Here is a 23,910-nt window from a genome sequence, read left to right as displayed (position 1 = left end):
TATTAAAGATTTTAATTTAATTGTTATATTAATAAATTAAAAATAAAATAAAATAAAATAAAATGACATAACTCTTTCTTTGCGGCACAGTACGGCTTCGCTGCCCGAAACAGCCAGCCGCGATTATGCGCCCTTTTAGTAAATATAATTTAACAACTTAATTAATTGCTCGGCTTTTTCATATCACGCATATAATTAGTTTATTATTATAAATAAGGTAAAGAATAAGACCCCCCCCCAAAGAAAAACTTCTAACTTTAATTTGCAACACCTCATTGAGTCTTCATTTTACTTTAGTTTCCCTTTTTATCCTAAAAACAGCGATATGTTTAAGAAAAGCCTTTCGGAAACTATGTCGTTCCAAAATTAATCCTTATCATTTATAACGTTAATGACTAATGTACTTATCATAACGGTGCATAAAGCAAAAGAGAAAATGAAATCTTTTATTAATAGTAATGGCAAATTTGCTCGCCCAGACTTTAATTAATCAATAGAAATAAATTGGAACCATAACTTTGAAATTTAATTTCAATATTGTAATTCTCTTTTTTCCCCTTGCTTGCGTTTGACTTGTGAACACGTAATGTGCCGCCTATACCTTCTTTACTCCAATATGGCAGCCCACCAGCGGCCGAGCGGTAAAGACGCTGAACACTGGTAGTTCGATCCGAGTTTCGAATCCCGCGAACGGGCTGGCTGCGTGGGTGTTTTCGTGGTTTTCCTCATGTGTAACGTGTATACGAGCCAGTTTCCCTTAAAAAGTCATCCACGAAGGCATCCCTCCCTTTAGCCAGATAGCCCTCGTGTGCTTTGCCATAATAAAATAATCCAATCCAATCCAATTATGGCGTTGTAGTGCCGGTGTACGCTAGGAAAAAATTAAAAAAAACTGTATCAACTGTCCATGACTGCAGAATAAAGTTGGAAAATATTTAATTAAAAAACACATGCAAATTGGTCCTTGGTTAAACCGAGGGATTCCAATGCTCGTACTTTGCAGCGTGTCTTAAAGAATTAAAAAAATCTGAAAGCTTTCAGATTTTACATTACGCCAATTACATTTTTTTTAACCTTTTGTGTGTTACCTCTATTTATTAAATATCATGTTCTTCGCACTTAAACCATAAAATTCAATTCAACAGCAATATTACAAAATAATTTAAGAAGATAATATGTTTAGAATTTCTGATACACAATCGGGCGCGCTGGAGATATCCCCCCCCCGCACAGTGTTGCTATTGTTCGCTTTGAAATCTTTGAGTTCGTTAATCAAAAATTCTTTAAAGCGATAAAAAATATGAAATCTATATATGTAAAAAAAAAGAGTCTGTCTGTGTGTGTCTTTCGTTCGTAGTGCGTGTAAGCTAATAGATCCAAGGCTACGAAATTTAGTACATAGGGTGCATCTAGACAAGAGACAGTGCACCTCGAAGGGATGTTTTCAAAATTCGAATGAGTTTTTTTTTAATTTTTTCTATTTTATGTTTTTTGATGAAATCGCAACATATCGATAATTTTCTATCATTATATCTGCAACAATGACACGCAGCCATTGTTGCTGATATCAGCGCAGTTACCACTCGGAAAAATGAGGGCGATAATTCTGTGCAGTTTTTAAATGTTTCTCTTGGATACTGGACGTTTGTCAAGAGAAGGCAATGGGAAGACGGTTAGTTTATTTATTAAGATAATTAATATTTGTATTAAGGGATATTGCTTATTTCATTGTAACGTTTTACGTGTAATACATTTTATTGGTTGTTTTTTTTTTTTTTTAATATATATATGTTTACCGTGAAAGACCGAAATTGGAGAATGTCCACTTTCACCGGAGAATATCAACATTCACCAAATACGTCGGTGAAAGACCGAATATTTCACTACATTCTTGTATATTCGGACCCTCACCGGTGTATGTCGACAATCACAGATATGCTCTGGTGAAAGTCGAAAAGAGAGGTCATAAAGTGCCATAACAGTTTAAGTTGTTGCAATAAATAAGATTTGAATCACATAATTTAGTAAGTTTTTTATTACTGTTATTTTATTTTCTCATTTAGAACGTACTGTATAATTAAGTAAGTTTTTAACTTCTATTATTTTCCTTTCTCATTTTGAATGTATTGTGTGTTTTAGGTTCTCATGTTCTTAAGTTCTTATTTCATGTTTCAAGTGCGTCTATTCGCGACTGAATTACGGAGAAGAAAATATAATATTGTTATATGTTTAACATTCACCATTAGTACATGGTGAATGTCGACATTGACCGGTGTAAGTCAGAAATAAGAGTATTTGGAAAATATTTCGGACATACACCAAAAGAATATGTGAATGTTGACATTCACCGGTGAAAGTCGACATTCTCCAGATTTCGTTGTTTCACCGTAACATATATATAAAGTAGATGCAGAGTAAAATTCTGTGCAGTTTTTAAATTTAATGTTTGATATTCCCTTTAGGCATTTTCCCGGTACATAAGCCAGACAAAGGCTGGCCGCGTAGCGGCTAATTGATAATAAAACAAATTCCAAATTAGGGCTTCCAGATGACCATATTCAGTGTAAGATTCCGTTATTCAAAGTTTGATGGCTCTAGGTAGCGTCGTTTTATCACAATGCGACAAACATACTTGAACATACAGATTCTTCATTTAATTTCTTTAAATATAACACAGGGCGATAACATTTGGTGCCAACAATTTGAAAAGTGAAACGGACATTTAAAGTTTTCAACGCAATATGCCAAAACCAAATTAATAGCCCTTCTGGGCTAACGCACTTTGGGCTAACAATTATTAGTCACGGAAGAATACTGCGAAATAAATGTGAATAAATTTCATTAGAGCTGATTAAAATTACACTTTTCTATTTCTCTTTGTTTATAGATATACATGCAAATTATTCCTAGCTGCTTTTGAATCTCAGTGGATTGAAATTATAACTGAAATCAAAAAGTTGATTAAATTAAAAATTATTTTACACGAATTATATAAAAGCAGATTTTATGTGAAAATATTTGTTTCTTAATTACGTTATATTGGTTTACTCTATATATTTATTTAAATTAATAAGAAAAATTATGATAATTAGCATCTTCTCCCCCGCCAAAAAAAAAAAAAAAAAAAAAAAGAAAAGAAAAGAAAAAAAAGAAAAAAAAAGACCAGAAGGTACGAAGCTGAGGGTATGAAAAGCTGAAGCTGATTCAGTATGAAGGATTTTAAGAAATTTCTGCCAAATTCCTTTTAATAGCTCTGAACAGATCTTTTATTATCACAAAATGTGCACTTAAACATAACAGTCACATTTTTTATATGTGATGAAATATACAATCATAGGGATTACTATAACCATCAAGGATGAATGCCGTTATTTTACTCGCATGTTTGTGGAATTTAAGAAAGAAAATGGCGGTACTTGCGTATTAACGCAATCACCTTGGTGCAAGCTGGTAATTTTTTACAGCTGAAAAGTTACTTATCGGGTAAAAGTTTACAGTAAAAGTTTTTACAGTAAAAGTTACTTATCGGGTGAAAGTTGGTGATTTTCGCAACTATTTTTTTAATTCCCAAACTACTGATATTTACCGTAAATCGACAAACATTATCAACATATCAAAAGGAAACATATTTTAGCAATTTAAAACCCAAATTTTAATTATTAAATACTGATTATACTACTAGATTTAAAAATGAAACACTTTCGCAAAACCTCTCTAATTGTCTACGCTATTCTTCCCATGCACACAGCGATCTGTTTTCGCTTAAAAAAGATCAGAGAACTATGCATACTCAACATCGCACACCGGCTGTCTATCAACGCATATCATCATTGTTCCCTTTAATGATTTTCAGGTAAAATACTGCGCTCCTCCAAAAATTTACCGCAATTTCTCCCATTGCTGGCAAATTCCGCGAGGGCATATTTTAAAATTGAGTTTAAGGCAAAAACTGTTACCTTTTGTCTATAAAACCGTTGGAAGGTGGAATACGACAAAAAGACCTCACATAAAAAATGACGACGGTGCTTGACTGCTGGACTGTTAAGAGCATAGTCGCCTGAAGAATGGTTTTGCGCATGGTTTCCAGAATTTGGCAGATTTTGCATATTCGTAGACTTCTACTGAGGTAGTTGAGATAGTACCGAAAACACACAGCGACTGGGGTCCCGTGATCCCCAGTCGTTCTTTAAAAGGGGGAATATATATAAGGCATTTCCCCCGCCTTCTTAGCATGCCTTCGTGGTGTAATGGCCAGCACACTCAGCACGTATTCGAGAGGTCCGAGATTCGAGTCCCGGCCTGGGCATTGCTCATTTTTCCCGTCTTTCATCATCAAAAAATCCTGATGTCTCTACAAACTATACATACACTTAAATGTTAATTTAAAAGTGACCAAACGCACTAACGTCAAAAGCAGAAGTGAATTTTTCGGGTGTCACTTGAGCAATGATCTTATTGTACGCAGCCATCTGCGCAGCCGTGGAACGATGAAATTAACGGTATAGTATAACTGCTATAGGAACGCCATGAGTTATTCATGGAATATTTTACCATAAACGCTAACTCCGGCCTACCTGACAAATGACTCTGCAGTGTAAAACTGATGATTCAGAATTAACTATTGTACTCACAATAACAGTTTTACTACTACTAATAATAATTAATAATAGTACAGTAAAAGATCGGAAATTTAGTCCTTTTCGGATTTTTTGTGCGTAAGGTTTATTTGTCTAATACTAAATGAGATATTTATAGCTTTGTTTCACAGGAATTAGATTAAAGTATATTATGGCCAATAAGCATATATTTTAAAAGCTTACTAAATATCAGTAAGCTAAAGCAATGAAGCCAAAAATGAAGAATCAACTAATATGCTTTCGAGGGAAATCATTCATTACAGCTGGATGTCTAACCATTAACCATAAGGGCCCGCATGAGTAATGCGATAGTTCCTTATATTTTCGTTCGCTTAAATGGTGAATGAGAAGAGGCACGACACCTGGCCTATCAAATACACATGCTGACGAGTTATCGTCACTCATATTTTTAGTTAGAGTGCTACTATAAAGACCACTGAGTTTTTTTGGAGCAGAAAGTGTGGAAAAACCAGTTGTGTCCTCACTGGGATTTGAACCATTTATCATTCAATGCTGGCTTTCAATACGATATGTAAGATAAAAAATATATAGTAACTATTTTTAGAATAGAGAGGAGAAATACCTAAATTAAAATTAATCATTAAGGGGCCACTGCTAATTTAAATTATATTTACATATTATTTATTTTACAAATATAAGTAAATATTCACTACAAAAATATAAATTAATCTTACTGTTGTTTTTCTTTTATAAGATCTTTGCGTCATTAAGAAAAGTTCGAGAGTTGTCCATTCAGTAGGATTTATGAAAACGAATTACAAATGTATAATTAAGATAAGGAAGAATTTAATTATGGTAAAGCATGCTAGCTCTCTGTCTTGGAGGAGGAAATGCATTCGTGAAGAATTTTCTACTGTAAATTAATTCACATTTATTTTACATGGGAAGAAACAATGCGATTTTCCTAAATGGTCTTGAACCTAAAAAAACACTTTTCGCTTGATAGCATGATTTCGAGAAACTGAAATCGTTCACCACAGGAAATGAAGTGGCAATATTCACCAACAAAGAGTGTGAGAAAGATGGCATCGCAATCAAATTTGTACGTTGCGAAGTAATGCTCAATAATAAATATTCGCTCTGCTTGGTGAAAACTCACCTCCCTCTTGTACCAAACAAATGATTTTTAAAGCTAACAGCGTAAACTGCAACTGAAATTTCAAGTGACATATTACTTGTAATAGTAGAGGAGTATCATCCATAAAAAAATTTGCCATCAATATTCATTTTGCAGTTTTCAAAATTTTTGAAAGTTTGATGTGCATGATTTCTGGATCATCCTGAAATCAATAAATTTCTATTTCAGTTACTGTCTCATTTTCTTTTTATCATAATTTTTCTTCTTTCTCTATGAGCCTACTAATGGCCGAATGGCTGAGACCATTGAGAAATAGTTATTCGACAAGATTCGGTTCTCGAGCAAGGGCGTGGACCCACAGAAGTTTTTTTCTCATGCATTACGTGGATACGAAGCATTGGAAAATCTCCACGAAGGCATCGCATCCTTCCCTTACACAGACAGCACCTCGCACGTTTAGTGTAATTGATTAAACTATTACATTCATTATTTTCCTTTTATTTTATTACCTTTAAAACGTTCTCTTACGTAATTAATTTATTTAAGTCTTACTTAAGTTCTTACTTAAGTCTCTTAAGTAAGAACTTCATTTTTTTCAAATATGCAGTCCGTATTCCATGTTTTCCAACCTGCAATTAGTATGAAATAACACAGTTGATTCTACTTTCTTGTAGTTTGTAAAACTCAAAGACAGATAAAAATAAATTTTTCTGCTTCGTTTCAGAAACCTGTTCGTTTATTTAGACTTATGAATTATTACTTGTCATGAAAACTTACAAAAAGAAAAGGTAAAGGCTGAGAAAGTAATTCTTACATTAAAGAAGAATTATACTGTATTGAAATAAATAGTATTACTGAAACTGTTACATACGAGATGACATTTTTTGCTTAACTTTAGAGAGAAAGTTATAACTGAAATATTTAAATTGTATATTTTCCTTAAACTTCAACTTTCTGGAAATTTCTTGCTTGAGCATCAATAGCTCTCTTTATCAGATAGAATGGATATCTACCATTTTCTGAGAGTTAAGATAAAAATACTCAGTACTTATCGAGATGAAGCTGAGAAACATGACGAAAAATTAAAAAGAAAATCATTTTTTGGTTTTTAATTTTATTATCATTATACATTACATTATTTTTAAGACTTTTCCAAATTCGGTTTTAAGAAAGAAGTGTTTTAAAAACGTGCTTACTACTTATGGAACTCATTAGTTTTATGTTTCTAAAACAAGAAGTAACCTTTTTGATAAAATGTATATATTATTAAAATGTAAACTATAAAAACATATATAGGATTATCTTTGTAGAATTTTTTACAATAATGTATTAAGGGGGAAAATTAGAAATTATGTTTTATAGATTAATTAATGATGCATTTAGTTATGTACCTAAACTAATAACATGCATAAATGTGTACGTGAAGATAATTTAAATGAAATTTTAACTGATAGTTTGCCTAAATTTTATACATAGTTTCTAATTTATATTTATATTGGTCTATAAAAATAATTAAAAATAACAAAAAATTACAAACAGATGAAAATGCAGTTTACATTTTATGAATAATCTTGTCTCATCCTTGGAGGGAAATTAAAATAATGCAATTTTGGGCTTTCCAATGTATAGGAGGAAAAGAAAATGAAAACGAATTTGATGATTAGAATTAATAGAATTAAATAGAAGATTATCGGAAAGCGTTAGCTAAATTATAAAAATTAGAATTAAATAGAAGATTATCGGAAAACGTTAACTAAATTGTAAAACGTTAACTAAATTATAAAAATTAGAATTAAATAGAAGATTATCGGAAAACGTTAACTAACTTGTAAAACGTTAACTAAATTGTAAAAATTAGAAATACTTTTGTACCTCAGCAGATTTTGAAACATATTGTTATTAAAGTATATTTGCTTAACAAAGAAGCAAAAAACATATTGGATATGGTATTTGATACCAATTCTAAATACTACACAAAATAAAAAAAATGTATATCCTATAGCCATGCAGCCCATTAACGGCCGAGCGTCACCGGTCTCTAACACCGGTAGTTCGACCCGGGTTTGAATCCAGGTGAACGCGCTGGTTGCATGGAAGCTTTCGCGTAACGTAGATACGAGCCAGCTTACCTCAAAAATTCTTCGACGAAGACATCCATCCAAATAATCCTCGAGTTGCTTTCTCTTAATCAATTAACCTGTTACTTATTTCACTTGTCTGACAGTAACATCAGAATAAGCCCACAAAATACATGTGGTAAGGTGAGCAAGCTTGTGCCTGTCGTTGGCAACAGCCTTGAACACCATACAGGTGACAGTACGACTTTGCTCATTTTCACCCCCAATTTTGATGGTGAGCATACGGGTCTGAGGGTCTCCCACCTCTTTTCCCTACCACCAACCTCTCGAGGACTTTCGGCTCGCCGCATATTTAGATTTAAATGATCCCATGCCGCACGGATACTATACATTTACAAACATCCATGCCTTCTCCGGGATTCGACCTCGGGTCCTTCGATACTCGGGTCAATCAATTAACCTAATGTAATATAACATCTAGCCGTGAAAAATTCTCACCACGATAAAGCGACTTGTGCAAGACTTCAGAGGAAGGAAAATAGCCTGCTGTTTAGATTTCTCCTTGAAATTTTACACATTCCATAGAACAAACACGAATTGTTCTTGTATTTTCTTAAGGCCGCGATTTCGCCATGCAATAAATAAACATAATGTCGAATATATTAAATTTAGCACTAAAATTTAGTTGAAATTTTTCCAAAAATTTCGGACATTTTCTTTAGAATTTTGCGTGTATAGTGTATGATGTTGCGTGGCCCCAACTTTTCCGCAACAGTAGTAGTGACTGCTATGAACTGTGAATTATACAAACTCGTAAGAAGGGTTTAAATCCCTTTTTATTTCACTTTAGAAATCACAGTTGCGTTCTCTTGACGCTCACAAACTGCGCCGACCCGACGGTTAAACAAAATAGAAAAGTACAACTAAAAATAAATGACAGGATGAATAAATAACGAAGTCACTATCTACGAGGCTCTATAATCGTAACTAACTTAACCGCGTTCTAAGATATAGCTGAGATTCAGCAAACTTACTGATTAAGAAGTTGAAAGATTCAACGAACTGCCGAGAAAGGCACACAAGCCGAAACGCGCGGTTCTTAAAATTTCTACCTAGCAACCTTCACGCTCGCGATTCAAGAAGCACACTTACAATCCCGTTTCCCTTCTATTTAAACTCAACTTACTTCTGCTAAAAATTTGAATACTCTGCGCGTTCTACTACAATTTACATACTCTGGCATTGGCGATTCCAGGGGAAAGTAAAGGCTTGACAGTAAAGATAGCTTAAAATAAATGTTAGTTAAAATAAATATAAACCCTAAAAGTGTATGGATGGAAATAGTATCTGGGAATGTCAGAAACAATGTTTGGTCTCTGTGGCCTGGTTTCCTCCTATTGTCCCTCAGGCAACATCCGTGAGGTGGCTAATAGGCCAGTCGAAGAAGGGCGATATTAACCAATATTTCATCTGCAGACCATCCTGTTTAGCCGACAGCGTCCATCTCTGAATCAAGAATCAAAGGAAATTCTGCTTTTGTTAGACCCATTTTTATTAACTTTTTTATTTCCATTTATCTTATTTTATTTTATTGTACCACAATTAAAAATGCTTGAATGAATATAAGGTAAATTTCAGAAAAGTCTATAGTAAACAAGTTTGCTCAACAGTTTAATATACAGAGCGGAAATTTAGGAAAATTGTTTTCGAAATCGATAAAAAGAAAATGAACTTTTGAATTTCTAGAATATAATGGAAAAAAATGCTGTTATTCAATCTTTTGTGACAGATTAACGAATACCAAAATCAAGCCGCGCCGTAATTTGATTATATAGTTAAACTGAAGAATAACAATTGTTTATAAACTAAAAGAAAATAAACTGGTAAATTTTTGAAGTGCAAAATCATCGCTTGTCTGTACAAAAAATGATAACTTTTTCTCTCACTAAGCTGTAAGAGATGCTCCAACTCACCGAATAGCTAAGCCCGTTGAACGCTGGAAATTCGACCTCACTATCTCAAATGCAGGAAAAAGGGGCATGGGTGCTTTCAGGCGTTTTCCTGTGTGATCCGTTTCCCTCAAAAGATCCTCCATAAAATTATCCCTACCCTTAGGCAGGCAGCCATAATGTACTTTGCGATAACCCAATCAATCTAAATTCAATCCACTAGATATACGGCTGAAACATTTGGTTAAGAGCTGGTGAATAAAATGATTCCTTGTAAAACTTTATAAGGTATTTCTCCTTCTTTCCTGGCGTGCCTTCGTGGCAGAGTGGTTCTGCACGCTGGGCCAGTATTCCAGAAGTCCGTGGTTCGATTCCCGGCGAAGGCGGTTGCCATTTTTCAATCTCTCTGGCTTTTTCAAATAATCCTAATGTCTCTGCAGTGGCGCCCGAACTAAAAGGGTTGTGGATTATGACTCTCCACACCCAGGATTTGGCGAATGGGTTCCCTAAAAATCCCAGTCGCCCTTTAAAAGGGGGGCATATAAAGTATCTCTCCTGCTTTCCTAGCGTGCCTTCGTGGTGTAGTGGTTCTGCACGCTGGGCCGGTATTCCAGAGGTCCGTGGTTCGATTCCCGGGGGAGGCGTTGCTAATTTTTCATCTCTCCAGCCTCAAAATAACCTAATGTCTCTACAGTGGCGCCCGAACTAAAAGGGTTGTGTATGATGATTCTCCACACCCAAGATTTGGCGACTAGGTCCACTAAAACCCTATTCGCCCTTTAAAAAGGGGAGTATATAAGGTATTTCTCCCGCTTTCCTAGCGTGCTTTCGTGGTGTAGTGGTTCTGCACACGGGGCCGGTATTCCAGAGGTTCGCGGTTCGATTCCCGGCGAAGGCGTTTGCTAAGTTTTCATCTTGCCTGTTTAAAAAAAATCCTAATGCCACCACAGTGGGGCCCGAACTAAAAGGGTTGTGGATTGAACTAAAAGTCCAACCTCTTTGAAGCTCTGGCAACCATTCTTCCATGAAATTCATGGACAAAACAACAACAACATTTTAGGAATCTTTATCTAATCTGCAACGAAAATCTGTCTTAAAATTATAGTTAAGTTCGGACATACTATTCCATTTTGAATTTTTTGGGATGCACTGTATTTAATCCTTCCAAATACTTAAGTATTTGATTGCCAATAATATAACGAATGTCCGATTTCTTTATTCTTGTATTCTTTCCAGAAAATAAAGCTTTAAAGTCTATTATCGCAAAATTAAAACAGCTCACAACTCGAAAATTGCGGTTATATAATATTTTGGGATTATTTGTTTTCAGGTTTATTTAAAACCAAAATCCTGAACTGAAATTTTAATTGTTTATAATCTCTAGTGTAAGAAATCAGCTATTGGTCATAGAGTGAAAGGTGCATCCCACCACGATAAATGGCGATGCGTGAATTGCTGAAGAAATTTTAACTCTGCGGTAGGTGAAACCCCCGAATATATCAACTTTTTCCTCAAAGAAGGGTGGGACAGCGAATATTATGAATTTGGGAAAAAATAACGACAATATGGTTTATTTGAACTTATATTTAAATTCTCAAATAATAATACTTCACTTTAAAATGCTTTTGTAATATTTTGTATTAATAGTTCCTTATCCATTTCTGTTATTTTCATGTAAATGAATCTTCACTCATCGAAGAGGGACTAGATTTCGGAGCTGATTTGTTTTTATTAATGGCTAAAATTTGTTGTAGTAGTTTATTGCTTAAAGACAAAAGGAGAATTACAATATGTGCGTAGGACATTTTAGAATGATAATCTATGAGTGCTAGTTAATGAAAACTGGTTTTGTTTAAGCATTACTCTCGTTTCAGCTTTCGCTTGCATCCTATTGTATTTGCACAAAACAGTATTTTTCATTTGACAACCAAGGATTTATCTTGCAGTAAAATTAAATGCTTACCTAAATCCTCCTTTACTTAAAGCTTATTATATTAGATTCCTGATTAAAATTAAAAAATTAAAATCCGATAAATTAGTTTCATTATACCATAAATTCTAAACGAAACGAAAATTATCGACAAGAATGGGAATAATGTATACAAAATTGGAAGAAATTGATTTATAACAAACAGGTCCAAGCGAAATCATGGTCATCAGCGCCAGCGATAGGCATTTTGGCGCTCGTTCTAATAGGTCATAATGCCGGTTGATAGGCATTTTGCAGCCCGAATAATAGGCATTTTTCACCCCGATGACACACATTTTGCCTCTCCGGACTCTGCGAGTCCGAAATTCTGCTGGCCGGTGTCTCTCTAATTTGTAAAAATTTTAGCGCCTCTATATTTTACTGCGTAGTTTCTGCTCTAACTTTTAAAAATTGTATCCCTCCTAAATTTGGTTGCTTGGCGTTTTAATAAACTCTAAAAATTTTTCTATCCCGTGCAGCCGCACCGGCCTGTTTGCCGGTCCTGACGCTCAAAAGTTTCGAAACGCATTCTGCAGGGTTTACACACATTATGCCAATTTTAATGGCTATTGTTCATCCTTTTCCGATTAATAACTCACATTTTGTAGAGCTACTATGAAAGCAGGAGCATTTTACGAGAGCATTCATTTAATTATATTTCTAATTCCGAGGTGAAGCAAAGCAGAATTTAATATTTTATTATAGATTACTTGAGTGATTTTTGTATAACTTTCTGTCTTATTCTTTGATACGCACTTTATTTTACCAGTCTGTGAAATAACTTAAAATACTCATTTAAGATAAATTTTTTATTGACGTTCAGAGACGGATGTTTAAATTTAGTTTGATATTTCTCGCGAGGAAAATACAGGCATTTAGCTCTGAACATTACTTTAACTTTAAGATTTAAAAATAAACAAATAAATAAAATAATAAACTAAGTATTTTGTCGAATCTTGGTTCTAAAAAGTTGACTAGCTTAACGGCAGAATTATAAAAAATACTATTTTAAGTTTAAAAGATTTCATCCCTAACCAGTCTTGCATAAAACTTCAACAGTTAATTGAATTCTTGTATAGAATTATCCTACTCAAGCTAACCATTTTTCTGACAGTTCATGAAGAGTTTTGTTTATGTTTCAATAATGGACTTGTCCCGTCTTTACGCCGAAAACAGAGATGTGTGGGTACTGACATCTGTGGTAAATGAACCGTAACGAAACCGAGATTAGGTGGAGAAAGGACACAAGTTGCTGAGAGCAATATTATCACCGAAGGAAGAAGAAAAACAATGAATAGAAGATTGTTATTCCAGAGGTCAGGGAATCGTTTTAAAGCGATCAGTATGAAAAGAGTAATATTAATGAATAACAAAAAACAATAGAAATGTTCATAATATTTTGAAAATCAAGAATACTATCTGCAAAGATGAGTCCCAACAGCATTTTCGCAATTATTGCCTCGATCATTTACAGAATATCATTGTATTCAATATTTTCAAGATTGGGACTTTAACTGTAGAATAATATACTAATTAAAATTATATTTAGGACTCGATTTGTTTGATAAGAAGAACAAGGACACTTGACTAAATGAATCGCAAATAAAGAAAAAATGTTTTATGCCAACAATTCATTTCAAGTAATCATGTGCTCGGACAGGTAAATAAGAATTCGCAAAACCAATCACAGAATCATACTTAAAATTTTAATTTTAGCAAAATATTAGTCAAATTACTATTTTAAGTAAAACTTCGTATTACTTAACAATACTTCAATCTTGAGTTATTCTTTTTCTCTTAGGAAGAGGGTGTTATTTTATCCCTACTATTGATTTTAATTTTCTCCTATGTTAACCTCTATATAATAGGTTCATAAAAAAATAAAGTGTTCCTTAAAAACTATATTATAGCATATTTAAAAGCAACTCCAAGAAGTCGTGGCTGAAAGTAATTACTCTTCTATTTTGAATTACTTTTGATACACCGTCTGAAATGTTATTTTATCTCCAGACTATGGGTTTTTCTTGCGAATTGAACATCCTCGTCATTTCCTCAGACTTGCTCGCTATCGCTACAGAAGCTAACTGAAATTTGCCTTTATTGTTAGTACCGATTTCATTCTTTTCATGATTCTTCGCTTCTGAGATTTCTTGTTAAATGAACTTAAGATCATTATTAAACATCTGCTTCTATAGTGCTCAAGCATGGATAATTTTAATGACTAAACCTAACTGATATTTTGCTTCCTTAGAAAAGAGGAATCTATATTATCATATGGGATCGCATATTTATCAAAATAAAAGGAAAGAAAATTTTAGCTGAGAAGATAAACCAAAAATCCACAATGTTAATTTTATGTTAATAACCAGATTTTTCATTTCGGTTTGTCATCTTAGGAATCGCCATCTAGACGGTATAGTGGTTAGGGAAACCTACTGCGGTACAAAGGGGCCCGTGTTCGATTCCCGGTAAAGGCATAGATGTTTGTAAATGTGTGTCTTTGCGGCATAGGGGAACTCTAAATACGCGGCTGGCCGAAAGTCCTCTCAAGAGGTTGTTAGTAGGGGAATAGGCGTAGAAGACACTCGGACCCGTCCCCACTGGGTGCTCTCCCTCAAAACTGGAGTGGAAATAGAAGTACAACTTCCTTGAAGCTCTGGCAACCATTCTTCCTTGAAATTCATGGACAAAACAACAAAGGCGAAAAAATAATAAAGCGAATTCCAAATAAAATCTGTTAAAAAATATTCAGAAATAAAGCTATTCTTTGAAAGAATAAACCTGATATCACACTTTATTTACACTGAATTACCAATAATTCGTGTTGGTAAATGCTCATATAACCGAAAAACACTAATCGTCCCAAAATGGTCTTGTAAAATAGTAATACCGTAAAAAATTAACTCTTTAGTGATTTTATTTACGAAATTCATACAGTGTAACTATTTCGAAAAGGGTTTTAATTAAAATAATAGTACAATTTTCTCAAATTGTCAGTTTTTCTTGAGGGAAAAAGTTAGCTGTAACTCTTTCTAGAGCCTTTTGGGTCAAATATGATGAACATTCTTTTAGATAATACGGAAAGAGCTGCTCAAAGCTGTGATAACAATAAATTAGACCTCAATTTATTCACCCATACAATCTTAATGATTTGTGAACACATTCCAATGTTCCACGGGGCCACACTTGCTATTTCTTCTTCATTATTATCTTCACGTTCTTCTATTAGCTTCTCAGAGTCATTACAAATCCGATATAGTACTACAACTTTTACCTTTCTTGTCTGCCATTTGCATATTTGTGTTTTTTCCTTTACTGTTACAAATTCTTGAAATACCTCAAATTATTTCTAGAAGATCCGATACTGTTACCCTTTCATAAGTAGAGTCTTTTTTACGCTATCAGGGATAAGTTTCACCAGCCGTAAACTAACGTTAAGCTTCTTATCTTCATTCCGAGCTTTAATCATAAGATTCACTGCATCACGAGTTTCTTCAGAAAGGTCACAATGTTTTCATCTTCAAGTGCAAAATGTTTTTGTTAAGTTACACTAAGATAATAATCCGAAAAACAGATGCTCTGTTCACGGATAATAGATCGTTCAGTATAATTGAATAATTGCGTTGTTATAAGGGAGAACTTAAGAAATTTTAGAATCATTTAGTTCAGCTACGCTGGCTGTTTCTAAAAACCACATATAAATGTTATCTATACTTAAAGCACAAATCGAATTAAAATTTTGAAATTACAATGAATCAGAATGACTTATATACGCTTAATACATAACAATAATTCTACACGATCCGTAAACATTTTTTGCATTAGCGTAAACTAATACATTTCTATTTCAAGACTGATTAAAAATTACAAAATAAATAAAATATTTTAAGGCGCATTTAAGATAATTAATTCTGTCGCCTTTCAAAGGCATTAACTAATAAGAATCTGCAGAGAAATTCATGACATCGATATTTACTTTGAATGTAATATGAAGATATATGAAAACTGAGTTCTTTAAATGATACTTTTATGATAACATTAGAAGTTTTCTTTTCAGGCGGAATTAATAATCTGTACAAATTTGAAAGCAGAAAAAGAAGATGGAACTTTAATTCTTCCCAAAATTTTGTTTACAACTACAACAAATATTTTAGCAGAAAAGTATTCCTAACAAAATTCATTAATATCAAACAGACGAGTGCAAAATAATGTAGATATAAACGTCATGAAAGTGAATATCTTCCAAACAGTTTATATGGTAAAAAATGTAAGTAAACAAAGAGTAAAGGAAAAATAAAAACTGGTACCAGAAAAGTGAATTTGTTTAAAACTATAGTATAACAGTATAACCGAAAAACCGGCAAAGAAATCTTGCTATTTTATTTCTATGCTTCAATATTATTTCCCATACACAAAAAAAAAAAAAAAAACTTAAATGCTGATATCAAATGTAAGCTGCCGTCTTATATAATACTTTTTATTTTTTTTATTTTTTAAATCAATAAATTGTGATTCTGTACTTGAGCGAAAATGTTACAAATGATTCAAATCCTTAAATATATTTCTTAATGTTACACAATATACTTGGCATAAAGGGACAAATATTATTGAATTTAAATGTACTAAATAAATTAAATAGATATTAAAATTTTAAATTCAATACATTTATTTCAAAATTTTTTACATTCATCTTTATAAATAAAGTGAATTAAAACTTTGAACACATTTAATAAGTACATTAAAGATAACTTCAGCATCTTGCTTCATATAGCTCTCGAATTTTGACACTTTTTTTTTTTTTTTTAATCAAAGGATAATACGAGTAATTTAACGACCAAATTATCTGAAAAATATTTCGAGAAGTTGCATAAAAAGCACTCCAGAAAAAGTTTTTTGAAAGTACTACTACCGCGTTAAAATGCGGATTGCACTTTAAACCTCCACAAACTAAAGTATTTAATTTTATATAAATACTACTCTTTAAATGTTTACAAATTATTAGGGAGAATATATGTAAAAATCAAAATGTGAATCCATTTAAATGTTGAAAGCAGCAAATAAATAAAAATAGAGAAAACATAGAAATTCTTATAAAATTTAACAACTACGCAAGTCTTCTGGGTATAATGCTTCTGCAAGTCAAAAAATACCGTACTTTTTTATATAAGCATTCCTCTTTTAAAGTATTAAAAATATTTAAATAAATATGCGCAGCAAATCAAGAATGAAAAATATATATATATATATCTTTAACAAATATCTACTATGAAGCAACTCCTATAATTTCAAAGTTCGGAACAAAATTCATACCGTATTAAAAAATAGATAAATAAATCTCTGATCCAACTTTTCCTCACGGAGGAAAAAGTAAACATTTTCAGCTTTACATGCATTACTTTCTATATTTAATCCTGAACAAAAGGCTGATAAAAGAAAGACTATTCTGTATACTCTGTTACCTTCTCATATTTTCCGCTTCGCCTCAAATCCGTTGCAAATCCACAATCACACTGTGTTAGGAAAATCCTTCTGTCCCGCGTATCCAGTCACAAAGAGATCACTTTATTGACAAGGGAATAGTTCGCTACATCCACCTAGCTGCCACTTGAAGAGACGGAACTGAGTGATTTGGGATCTTGTTATCCGGAAACTTCAATCGCCACGTCTTTCAGCTGAAGTTTACCGTTGTCGAAACAAGTGGCGGTTCGATGGAACTCCGATCACAGGATGCTTCCGCCCTGCAGGCTTTGACCGAGTTGAAGTTTTGAGTTCGACTGGTTAAGCCGGATGCTAAAGTGAAGCAGAAGAGAGGTAAGGAAAAAAAGGGGGATTACTCTCCTAGGTCAATGTCAAGAGTAAGGTCGTGCGTGGTGTTCTTTAAATCTAGAGCACTGTGCTTATTGCGACATTAATTTAACACATGGGGATGATCCATGTAAACAAGTATTTTTTATGATATCCTTTTCAAAAACGATACATCAGATAAATTCGTAAAAGTGTATGTTAAGTATTTGTCGACGCAAATATATAAGAAACCTAAAAATCATAGGAAAGAAAATAATAATGTTTGTGTAATGGAGAAAATTAAATTCTTCTGTTATCAAAAATGTACAATTTTTAAAACTTTGAAGAAGAAAGAAATAGTATGTTTTTCAAACTGTGTACACGTACACTGCATACAAATATACTACAATCTATGTAAAAATATAAGAAATGCGTGTTATATAAAAGCAAAGCAGAAAATAGGGAAAATGTCGCTTCATTTTTGACAGGATTGCATTTGCAAGTAGTAAAACCTTTTCGAGCGAAAGAAAAAGCTTATCAGTAATGGAATGGCCGACATAAAGGTATTAAAGCCTGGAAAAATAATCCTTCTCCGGGATCGAATCCCGGAGAAGGCACGATTGTAACTGTCCGTCACTTCATAGGAGGAAACGGTGACCGCCTATTAGGTGCCTCCGCAATAAAATGGCTACCACTTCTGGTCTTAATAGTGGCTAGTGCTGAATAGGTAAGTGTTCGCCATTGGATAAAAAACATGTATATATACATAAAATGGGTGGACTCCGTGTTCGTGAAAAGTTATATATCGCTCGAAATCCTCGCAAAGAACGAGAATTTACGGCAGCAGAAAGCTTTCACCTTCCGCTCAACACTGCCCTGTACCACCTCAAAGTGCCACTTCCGTACCCACATTCTATTACGAAATCTGCTTGTTTAGGTACCTTCTCCTGCCTTTATATTTTGACAGGTACTTTCGAACGCCTCTGTATAGATAAGTGACCCATATAACCGAGTTAAGTAACTAGCTGCACGAAGAAATGGCAGTTTCAGGGAAAGTTAAGGTTATATAGCCTAATATTTTGCATTTCAGCTATTCGTAAGGAAAATCAGTCTCCGCATCTTCATAGTTGAGGAAATTCTTAAATTTTCTTCATCTATAAGGTATTTCTCTCGCCTTCTTAGCGAGCCTTCGTGGTGTAGTGGTCAGCACACTCAGCGCATAATTGAGGGGTCCGTGGTTCGATTCCCGGGGAAGGCGTTGCATATTTATCATCTTGCCTGCTTCCAAGATTACCTAATGATTCTACAGTGGTGCCCGAACTAAAAGGGTGTTGGATGATGATTCTCCTCACCCAGGATTTGGCTACTGTTTTCCCTAAAAACCCCAGCCACCCTTTAAAAGGGGCAATATATAAGGTATTTCTCCCGGCTTCGTGGTGTACGCTCAGTGCGTAATTGAGAGGTCCATGGTTCGATTCCCGGCGAAGGCGTTGCATATTTTTCATTTTGCCTGCTTCCAAAAATTACCTAATGTCTCTACACATCTATAAGCAAAAATTCAATTTGATTCTCTCCTGATTATGTAGTAATATTTCATACTGTGATTTGCTTTAATTTAATTTCCAGTTTGTTGAATCTGTCATTGCTTCACTTTATGCATTAAATATTTTCGGCAGTATGTAAGATATTTTACTACGTTAATTAACCAATTATTATGACTTAAATTATTACTATAGCTTCTCATTTCCTTAGACTAAAATCCAAACTAGTTGTGTGAGCATTTTAGCCGAGAGTTTCAAATGTTTTGCAGTTGAGCTTTTGGCGGCCTTACCTGCAGTTTGCGTCCTATCGCCAATTCTGACAGAGATTATTCCGGCTTTCCGGAATTTTCGCTAGTCAACGTTAACACGCGCAGTCAAAATATTTGAACCACCTTCTTAGACCATTTTATCTAGTTTCAAACTACGTTACCTCGAATTTGACTTTCAACTTCATTTATTTTAAATACTGTAGACGCCGCTTAATACGATCGCGGTTAATGTTGCCATTCGGATACTGTTATCGAATTCCCGAAGTCCCACCCTTTGGATACAATATGGAAAATACATCGCTTATTGTGATCAACAACTCGGTTAATATGATCAAAGTATTATTCTCTAAATTGTAGTAGTTAATTAAGGCCAAAGTAAATCCTGTTTGGCACTCTGTTTGGCGACATTTCTCTGTCGCTTGGTAATAAAAATTACCAAGCGACAGAGAAATGTCGCCAAATAAGAGTGCCAAACAGCTTGATTGTATTAAATTAGTTAACTTCCATTGCTATGTTCAAGGTTATTTTTCTCATTGTTTAATGTTACCATTCGGTTAACATTATCAAAATAGCAGTAGACAGACATGATCACATTAAGCGACATCTTCTGTACTAGCAAGCGGCAGAGATTCATTTCCAAGTTTCAGTGGTGCCTTCTGTTAAAATTAAGATTTAATGAAAAGAATACTTAATCTTCTTTGAACTTTGTCATCTTAATTGAGCGATAGCTTGCTTGTCAGTCTAATAAGGTCTGTAAGACTTGGATTTAAACTTCTACGTAACTAAAATCCTGCAAACCATTTAGCAGCTACTGAATTATTTTTAGTTTATAGAAACCTGAAGGCCCCCATTTTACGCATAAAAAAACTGGTACTATGAGCAGTACTCAATTTTTTTTCCTTAATCTAAAATTTTCGTACAAATAAACAATTTAAGAGAGAAAATCTTGAAATTAAACAAATTCTGCTTAAGACATCGCCATAAGGAAAAATATAAGTTATTCTAAAAGGCAAATGAACAAATGCGAAAAACGAAACAGTACACGGAAAAGAAACAAATGAGCAAGTAACGAAAACCAAGCGTTCAGCGGAAACTAAAAGTTTCACATTCCACAGCTGCGTGTCGACGTTTTAAGAAAAAAAAAAAAAAAAAGAAGAGCTTCTTTTACTCACTAATTTGAAGCTCCTTGTCCCCTTTACATACGCTACTGCAATAGAGGTGGGTGATTACGAATTATCAATAAATCTCATTTAAAAAAAAACCTCCTAAGCATAATTTTAATTAATAAAACAGCATAATTTTAATTAAATTAATTAAAATGATATTAATTTAAAATTATATTAAGTTTTAATGGTGGAGAATATATTTTAGCAGTAATAACTACCATGTTTACTGCTATTATTGAAAATATATTCTTCTCCATTAAAATATCATATAAAAATCTCATTTTATGTTTACGGCCTTGTCTGTCTCTTAATTTCACTAATAACATAAAGAAAAGTACTATTAAATGCAAAATAACATCGCCCTTGAATTATAAATGCAATAGGTACATCGAGAATGGTCTTCAGTAACGCAGCGTATTTGTCGAACAATGGATAATTAAGAAAGTTTTCCCCTCCTGAGGCAACTAAAAGAGATTTCGGTTTCCATGCTGTGTTTCTGGGTTTTACCTCTTTAATCTCTCAGACATTACACGAGATTTAAAGCTTTTTTATCGAGAAGACTTTTCTCTTCATCCGTGATTGAGGTTTGAAGAAGCGGCATTTTCTTCTGTTTCCCTTTCTCGGGATCATTCATGCACATCTAAGGCTACAGCAACTTTTATTTCAGTTCCCGCTCTTCATACGTTCTCACACACACACACACATACATAAAGGGAAGTGGGAGAAAAGAAAATATAAAAGAGTTTATTAAAACGTCATGTGACGTGTTTCTATTAGACTCTGAATTATTAGACTCTATTTATTGAAAAGGAAGTAGTTCCAATTTAAATAAAATTAAACTGCACCAGCTGAGATTTATACACCTTTTTTAGGCATTGAATCAAACGCATAAAGAAATTTATGCTTCACAGATACTGAATAAAGAATCAAAGCAACTTTAACCCGTAAAACCTTCACGGTAATGATTCTGTTTTTACGATTACTAAAAAACGGATTTTTTAGTCCATTCCATTTCAAAATCTATTAGATACTGTAAGTTATCTTTACAGTTTTGTATCGTGCACATGAAGTGAGTGAACGATTTATAGTTCTTAGAGTACTATACACGTTATGATACGGAATTTATTCTGCAGCATCCTGAGGATACCAAAGCGTTACAAAGATTATTTGTAAAACTTTTAGTTTACGCTACCTAAAGTTACACATACGTTGAAGTGGAATAGCGATATGGTGAGTGTCAAGATCCTGCTTTTAATTTGGGTACGGTTGAAAAAAAAAGTACTGTCATTTGCATACCCAGTGCGACACTAATTAATATTTATACTAAGAACGTCAAAGAGGAAGTAATGTAAACAACCTAATTTGTGATGTCTTGTGCTTCAGTGTTTTGAGATAATTAAAATAGCTTTTTGACCTAATTTCTCCCCATCATCTACAATTTCGAATAAAAATTCCAAATTAAAAAAATATTAGAATTAGGTATTTGCACCAATGCAGAGAAACTGTTAATTAATTTAAACTAAAAGGTTTCAAATATAGTTTTGACGTTATATTAGCAACATTCCCCTGTTTTAATAAAGCAGCCAATTAGAACTAATATGAAGTGTAACCTCTTCATAACGTTCTACTTATCTATTATTTTCAAATTTGTAATTTCCTCCTTAAATTGATATTTTATTAAGCAAAAATTTACCGTAAATTTCTCCGAATAATATCCCCTATTGTTCCGGAATTGCGCAATTTCCGAAGAACTGAATCACGAAAAGACACAGGTAGCAAGGGATATATTCTCCTTTCTTCTAACGCTACACAGTCCTGTTTAGCTTTACTAGCTTTACTAACAGTTATTTTAATTTGTAAGCTTTTCCTGAACTTTCTTATTTCCCCTCGCATTTCCTCGCGAGGATGCAAATTAAGTGAACGAGAGTATTTAAACTGTTGAAACGAAGAGGTTAGACAGATAACATCTCTCCCAAGTCCGAAATGCTTACTTGCATAGACCGACGTTAACATCCGATTTGCCATTCTTCTTCTCGATCATACATTACACCTGATTTGCCTTTTTAGTCACGTGTGACTACTCTCTGCACTAGCTTCCTCCTACTGCAGTCTTTACTTCCTGAGACTAGGGTCTCCATTTTACTAAGTCATTTATAGGTGTTTCCTACTAAAAAGTTACCTGAAGTTTGGTACGTGTGGTAATCTCACCCGGGGATTATTTGAGGTGCCGGAAAAAGCAAGAAATAATTCTAGGTAATGCCGGCAAAGGTAAAAGTATCAAATTAAGGTTAGACAGAGCGTGATTTCGTTAGTGAAGCGCACGTTTGCTATTTTGTCCTCCAGCTGTTAATCTTAGCAGCGGCTACGCATTCTGGCTGTCTAGTTAGAATATCGCCAGCGTAGGTTTCTGAGTCAGACTGTTAGATTTAATTGATTTCTGTAGTCTAGCACTACATTGTTACCTTTTAAATTTATTGTTCAAGTTCTTACCGCAAGTGGTTGGTGTCTTGTGTAAGCATGTAAGTCCGTGCCTTCTGTTATACAGTTTGTGATATATAAAGGGTCTTTTACACCCTTTCCTTGTTGTATTCATCTTCCCACCTCTGCTAGAAGTCGCCATTTACGAACATTATGTAGATCTAGTTACCATTTTATGCTTGCAAAACACACTAGATCTCACAAGCCAATCCCCAGCCCTTCTTGTGGAGGTTATTAAAGTAGATTCCAAGCGTAGCACTTTGAGGGGGGGTGTTAACTCTCTGGTTTTCACATAATTTAGTTCTTAGCATTTGCGCATTTGGAGTTGTGCATTAGAATATGGAAGCATGAATTAAGTATACAGAATTTACAATAAAAAAACGGATTTCATACGAGCTACTGAAAACTGAACTACTGACCTGGGAGTCTCCTCTTCCTTTAGGCATCTAACGTCCCGCTATTCGTACATACACAATCTTTTCTGGCCTTGGTATCCACTGGGAATTTATTATCGACATTGAGAAGCAGTTTCACCTCGTCACATTTCATTTTTACTGTCTCACAATCTGTCTAGTCCAGGTCCGGATTTACGTATAAGCTACATAAGCTATAGCTTAGGGCGCCCTCAAAAATTAAAATATAGTATAAATAGTATTAAAATATATTATAACAGAATTATAAAGGGTCCCATATCTCGGATAGCTTATGTTCTTATCAAGTCTAAATCTGGCTCTGGTCTAGTCGCCCAGTGTACTTGTTAGGTTGACGATCTGCTGAAATAAAAACGCTATTCTTTTCTTTGTTCAATGATCTTTTTTGCATATATCTCTCTCTTCCTCCACAACTTTGTTTCTGAAGATCAAAACATCAAAACAGCCCTTAAGGAAGGTTATTTATCACGTTCTAATTCGAATGCTTCCTACTGATTTATTTCATCTGG

General features: G+C 33.8%; 1 protein-coding gene and 1 long non-coding RNA gene across 2 annotated transcripts in view; one reads left to right on the top strand and one right to left on the bottom strand.

The window, feature by feature from the left end:
- Nucleotides 1–17,498, bottom strand: part of LOC118190688 (uncharacterized) — a 52,009-nt gene extending 34,511 nt beyond the window's left edge. The window contains exon 1 of the mRNA XM_035361447.2: nt 17,192–17,498. Coding sequence (XP_035217338.2) covers nt 17,192–17,199 — 8 coding nt within the window. The 5' untranslated portion in view covers nt 17,200–17,498. The remainder of the gene's footprint in view (nt 1–17,191) is intronic.
- The window catches only part of LOC146992697 (uncharacterized), a 50,409-nt gene continuing 28,036 nt past the window's right edge, over nt 1,538–23,910 (top strand). The window contains exon 1 of the long non-coding RNA XR_015038924.1: nt 1,538–1,672. This is a non-coding gene — a long non-coding RNA (uncharacterized LOC146992697). The remainder of the gene's footprint in view (nt 1,673–23,910) is intronic.

This window comes from Stegodyphus dumicola, chromosome X2, assembly GCF_044657685.1.
Source record: "Stegodyphus dumicola isolate Sdum_Otavi_A_Nest chromosome X2, ASM4465768v1".
NCBI lineage: Eukaryota > Metazoa > Arthropoda > Arachnida > Araneae > Eresidae > Stegodyphus > Stegodyphus dumicola.
Note: the sequence above shows the minus strand (reverse complement) of the source record. Positions and strands in the feature narration are given on the sequence as shown.